This window comes from Apium graveolens, chromosome 4 (genome assembly GCF_009905375.1).
Source record: "Apium graveolens cultivar Ventura chromosome 4, ASM990537v1, whole genome shotgun sequence".
Classification (NCBI taxonomy): Eukaryota; Viridiplantae; Streptophyta; class Magnoliopsida; order Apiales; family Apiaceae; genus Apium; species Apium graveolens.
Window position 1 is genome coordinate 18,955,744 of NC_133650.1, and position 6,340 is coordinate 18,962,083.

The 6,340-nt window shown below is 36.1% G+C and overlaps 1 protein-coding gene across 1 annotated transcript; it reads left to right on the forward strand.

Moving 5' to 3' along the window:
* The first annotated feature begins 384 nt into the window (after window positions 1-384).
* Window positions 385-5,998, forward strand: LOC141717866 (ultraviolet-B receptor UVR8-like). The gene is made up of 11 exons (XM_074520084.1): window positions 385-538; window positions 651-795; window positions 943-1,053; window positions 1,131-1,191; window positions 1,815-1,933; window positions 2,684-2,769; window positions 2,883-3,084; window positions 3,285-3,338; window positions 4,521-4,631; window positions 4,902-4,958; window positions 5,447-5,998. The coding sequence occupies exons 1-11, from the start codon at window positions 510-512 to the stop codon at window positions 5,639-5,641; spliced, it is 1,170 nt and encodes a 389-aa protein (XP_074376185.1). The 5' UTR covers window positions 385-509; the 3' UTR covers window positions 5,642-5,998.
* The last annotated feature ends 342 nt before the right edge of the window (window positions 5,999-6,340 follow it).

Consider the following 6,340-nt stretch of genomic DNA (forward strand, 5'->3'; position numbering starts at 1 on the left):
TTTTCACTGTTTTATACATATTTTTTAACCTCCGTGCCCAAAACAAACATAAAGAATTAGTTGGGACGAGGGAGTATTTGTACAAGCTAACAGAAATACAGACGGGAAATGCGTGTCCTAAAATGAGTACAAGAGATTTATGCACTTGGAAAGTAAGAATAAAAGAGGCCAAAATGGGGGATTTGGAGTGTTTTGTCGAACCAGATACGCACTAATCCTCCAACTTGGATGCCCTCATACTGATGCAGCCTGCTAGTGCTGCATACATTTTTTTGTCTGAGAATTGAATTTACATTAAGGTGTATTAACGACTATTATAGAAATTTTTTTTTTTCTGAGTAAAAATTTATAATTAATCGAAAACTATTTATTTTTAGATAAATTTTAGTGCGAAAGAGTAATAAAACATTTTGAAGTAAAATGAGATTTAACAGTGTTACACTACATAAACCTCAACAGCCCCCAAAACAACTTCAATTGTCTTCGACCCCTTTCTCTTTCTTTCTTCAATGGCTTCCGACACCACCGTAATCGCATGGTATGTCCCTCTTTTGTATCTATACAAACATACATACATGTAGATAGATATTCAGTTCTACTTCAAGTACTTATCATTATTAAATATCTTTATGTTGTAATGGTGTCATCAGGGGTTCAGGAGAAGACGGGCAGCTAGGAACTGGTAATAACGATGAGAAAGAATGGGTTTGCTCAATCAAATCTCTCAACTCTAAATATGTCCGCTCTGTTGTTGCTGGTAGTCGCAACTCTCTTGCTATTTGTCAAGATGGCAAGGTGCTCTCTCTCTCTCTCTCTCTCTCTCTCCCCCCCCCTCTTACCATTCTTGATTTTATCTTTTACTGTTTTCAATTCTTTTTTATATTCGTGATGGAAGAGTCTTTTTATTTTTGTTATATATTAATGTTTGTGTGTTTAATTTAGTTGTTCACTTGGGGTTGGAATCAAAGAGGAACATTAGGTCACCCTCCTGATACTAAAACTGAGAACATACCTAGTCAAGTCAAAGCTCTTTCTGCTGTTAAAATTGTCCAGGTATTTTTCTAGTATTATGTTAGTGGTTTCGAGATATTGTAATATGGGATTAGATTAATGGAAGTTATTGGTTTCAGGCAGCTATCGGTGGTTGGCATTGTCTGGCTGTGGACGATCAAGGCCGTGCTTATGCTTGGGGTATTGTTACTCGTTTACTACTTTTTAATTTATATTAAGTTAGTTGCGTTGCTTGTGCGGGGCGCACAATACAGGAATACAGTTACTAATTTTGTACATTCTTCACTTTAGGATTTGGTCAATGTATTGTGTTTTTAATCAAAGATTATACTTTTAGTTGGCGATGTATAATATTTTGCCTGATGTCTATTTTTTTATCTAATTTTTAATCTTTTCGATACGATATGGTGAGTGTGATAAGTTTTGAGCTTGCAAACAACTTCTGTAGACTGTACTTTCTGATATTTGAGGATGCATATGTTACTTCTTTGAGTTCTTTCCATAGCCCCTCGGTATTGGTAAATGTTTGTTTATTACACTGAACATTTCATAGACTAGCCGTTCCTAGAAATATTGGTCATGATGATAAAGAATAGTGTAATCTTCAGTTAAGATCATCTAGTCATAAGGTACATCCTGCTATATCTTGAGGTGACACAAAATTTATATTTGTGGCCATCTGGCACTTTATTGACATAACTATCATGTGTACATCTATTGCTAATTCTCTGCTTATATTGAATAGAGATATTTGGGGTTATGGTTAATTCTTTATCATGAGGGTGTGAAGTATTTTGATGCAGGTGGAAATGAGTATGGGCAGTGTGGTGAAGAACCTGAGAAGAAAGATGACTCATCTAAACCTTTGAGGAGGGATATTGTGATTCCTCAGCGATGTGCTCCCAAGCTTTCAGTTCGGCAGGTGTGTTTCACATATATCATAATGTTTTTTTTTGGTAAATTATTTTTTTAATCAATATTGTAACTTGTGAGTATAGAGGGGAGGGAGAGTGAGGATTCTTCTTCCCCCCCAAAAAAAAAGAAATTACATGGACATAATAATAATTAATGTCTATCTGTTTCTTTGCATTATAATAGATGCTCTTTAGTAAACGTATGGCACACTTAGTATATACATTAAAAAGGTATCTGTTTCCAAAATTCCGAGTTGAGAATATTTTTTCCTTATTCCATTTCCATATTTCATATGTATAATAAAATATATCCTATGAGTAAGAGGGATATTATCAGTATTACCAAAGATCAAGGTTTCGTTACTCATTAAGACCAATTAAAATCTAATATGTAGAATTATGTAGATACCATCAGAGGTCTAAGTTTCAAATCACATTAGTAACATATTAAAATATAACATTTATGTTATTAAATTTAAGAGTTTAAATCTTTAATGGCATCAAATTAATAAATATATTTAAAAGAACCATGCTTTGCATGGGGTTAAAGCTAGCAAGTAAATTAGTTTCAAGCGTTAGTCTTTCTCTTGTGATTAGAAGTGATGCTAATGCCCTAAAGTCTTATCACTGCCTTGCTAAAAATTAAAAATATGGAATACCAAAGAGTGATTCATGGTTGTGCTACCAGATACAGAGAAGATATAGAAATCTTTTGGTTCAAACTTCCACTAACATTTCCTGTACTACTGATGTTTCAGGTTGCTGCTGGAGGCACGCACTCAGTGGTCCTTACACATGAAGGACATGTATGGACGTGGGGTCAGCCATGGCCACCTGGGGACATGTACACTATAATTTTCCATTATGTTCTTTAAGTTATAACTAATATTCCTGATTATCTCTTGATAATTTTTAGTAGTGTCCATGATGATTAACTGATTGTTCTACCTTTTTCAGAAAGCAAATTTCCACCCCTGTAAGAGTACAAGGTCTTGAAAGAGTGAAGCTAATTGCAGTTGGGGCTTTTCATAACTTGGCTCTGCTTGAAGATGGAAGTTTATGGGCATGGGGTAATAATGAATATGGGCAGCTTGGAACTGGAGATACACAACCAAGATCACAACCTATTCCTGTTCATGGTTTATCCGACCTTACTCTGGTTAGTATAGCCATCACCATCTACTCAGTTCCCTTCTAATTTCTTTATTGGCCTCTCTTGTATTACAAAGCATTTTGTCACATATTGATTATCCAAAAATTAGCTATATATTGTTCTGTAAATGCTTAGCTGCTTGTAAGCTTATATAAATTGTACTGTCTGCAAATGTTTAAAGGTTTCTGATTCTTTAACATGTCCAGGTTGATATTGCTGCTGGAGGATGGCATTCTACCGCATTAACAGATGAAGGAGAGGTATTGCTAGTTGTGCACCTCACATTCGTTTTAAAAGGATGCCATAAGCACGCTCATTATTATCATGGCGTCTCCCAGATTTGTTTTTCCGAATGAAATTTTTACTTTATCCTTCGTGGGGGATATGAGTCATTACCGTAGGAGCCAAGTCCATTTCTAAAAATTTAAGTATACTAGGAAATTAAAACTAATGTTTAGTTGGCATGTCTTTTTCACTACTCCATGTAGCTGACAGCATCCTTCAGTTGCGTGCTTATCGTGGCTTCTATACAGTCACATTTTCTGTTGGAGCTAATTGAAGTTCTCATCCCGTAATTGTGGCTGAAAATCACTTCTAATTATAAAACTTGCAAACTCGCCACTTGCATATTTATATTTTCTTCCACTTCGCTCCCTGTCCGTCGACAGTCACTAACTCCTTTGACAAAACATACATATACATGTAATTTACCTTGATAAGAATTCAACAAGAAAAAGGCGTGCCAGGTGCGAGTGCATTTTTTGTTGTCAATATGTGAATACATGTATTTAACAGCACCATTGACCGTCCTAAGTTTTTTTTACCCCGAACCTCCTCAAAATAATCTATTTATTATTGACCCATGTAGTTAATCTATTTGTCATTGTGGAACACAAAACCTCCTAGATTCTCCAAGCCTTCTCGAAATTTTTGTCTGTGGTGTTCTGTACGATGAATTCTTAGAGGTCTATAACTCCGTTACCATCTGAATCTACCTCATTTATCATACCATGATGCACTTCCTCCAAGGTGGTCTCTACCTTGTTTATCATACCATGATGCTCCTCCAATTTGGCGTGGCTGAACCTGTCCATTATACATCCACTCAGAAATAGAAATCTTGTTGTCACCATTGATATTAATTGCTCAAAGATCCGTTCATTTTTGCCCATAAATTGTGTTTAAACAATTAAATTTTTTTTTTTTTTGCCTTCTGTATGATCTTTTCTAGATAATGAAGTATCCACTTACATAGCCAAAACATTGTAAAAATCTGAAGATTCTGAGACGGTGATAAACTCCTAAGAAGCAACACAGTTGCCCACTCAGGACATCTGATCTGGTCCATAGCCACTTATGAGAGGATTATTTATTATCTTGACCGAAAGTTAGATTTTATGCAGTCTGAAGTCTTTTTATATCGATTTTTATTTTCACGACAGGTATATGGTTGGGGAAGAGGTGAACACGGGAGGCTTGGATTTGGAGATGACAAGAGCAGCAAAATGGTTCCCCAAAAGGTTCAACTTCTGGTTGGGGAGGATATTGTTCAGGTGATTGATGCATGGCAGTTTTATACTACTTAGTTTCCCTTGTTATTACAAACAACTGAGTTGGTTTGATGCATTTTAGATAAGGAAACTGGGATTGGACAGACTGAATTGTTTCTGAAATCTCGAATGTGCTATTCTCTTTCTCTTTGTAGTATAGATTGTTTCTTCTACGGTGGATAGTCAAAATAAACTTAATTATCTTCCGATCTACATTGGATCATAATTTAAGACATGTAGTATTTTATGTAATCTATATGCTGCTTAATGCAGGTGTCATGTGGGGGCACTCATTCAGTTGCTTTAACAAAGGATGGCCGCATGTTTTCTGTGAGTACTGTTACAGTTTTTTTTTTTTACAACTCGTAGTTCAATCTTTGTAGTATATCAGTTCTGTGCCCTAATCCATCAGAGTATGGTCACCAACGGACCAGCATTTAAAAATTATACTTTTCCAGACTGTGACCTTACCTTAGATTGTATCTTCCAAATTTATGTCTCAAAGTCTAACATATAGCAATTACATGCTCAGGATCCCCGGAAAATTTGGCACTAGGTGGTCTGATTACAAAAGTCATAAAATCTATATATTCAATGTAAATTCGATTACCTTTGCTGGCATGTGGTTGTGGTTTTTAAATCTATGTTTTATTCATATATATAAACCCTGTTAAGATAATTTAAAAGACATGATAGAAATATGACTTTCGGATGATTCCAGGTATATTACAGAAATTCATCTATTGTGTATCTACTTCTGTTGCTGAATACTTGCAAATGTAAGATTAACATACACTGACTGATACTACCCTTGGCAGTTTGGGCGCGGTGATCATGGTCGGCTTGGATATGGAAGAAAAGTAACAACTGGTCATCCTTCCGAAGTTCCCATAAACCTCCCTCCTCCAAATCCTAACGATACAGAAGCTGAGGGACATTGGAGTGCCAAACTTGTTGCTTGTGGTGGTCGTCATACGTTGGCAATAGCTGAATGGTGCACTGATGCAATCTAAGAAATCAATATGATGCCACAGTATTATTAGTACTCTAGAAGCAAACAGAAAAAATATGTATCTTGTCGGTTAGAATAACAATGCACAACTACAAATGTGACTAGTGGTGGAAGTGCACCCCTGTCCTTTACTTGACTTCAGATGGTTCCCATCTTATAGTATGGGTACTTCACCCTTTACGCATTACATGGGTTTTTTCCAAGCCTATCTCTATCTCTTGTTTTGGTTTTGTGCCTGGTGCGAGCCGGGCAAAGGAAATTTACACTTTTTATGATATGAGGTGGCTGTTCACGAAGTCACTCACGGATAAAGTGACTACAAGAAGCATGTTATGAAATAATGCTGACTTCCTTTTTCTCTTCTTTGTTATTTCAGTATGTATTCGTTTCTTAACACGAGTATGTAATTCATGTTGTAATCATGTTAACTATGCTGGTTAGTGCTGGGATGAGTTGAGTGTTTATCACAATCAGATTCATTTATAACTAACAATGCACCCCCGGATTCGAAGTTTTCTTGTCACTCTTTTCTCTCTTCTTCTTTCCTGTTCATCCGGCTCTGAAACACCTCCTACATCATATGAATTCACGAGCATTTCTCACTCTTTTCTCTTTTCTTCTATCCTGTTCATCCCGCTCTGAAACACTTCCTACATCATATGAATTCCCGAGCATACGAACATGAACCTGTTTAAAAAAA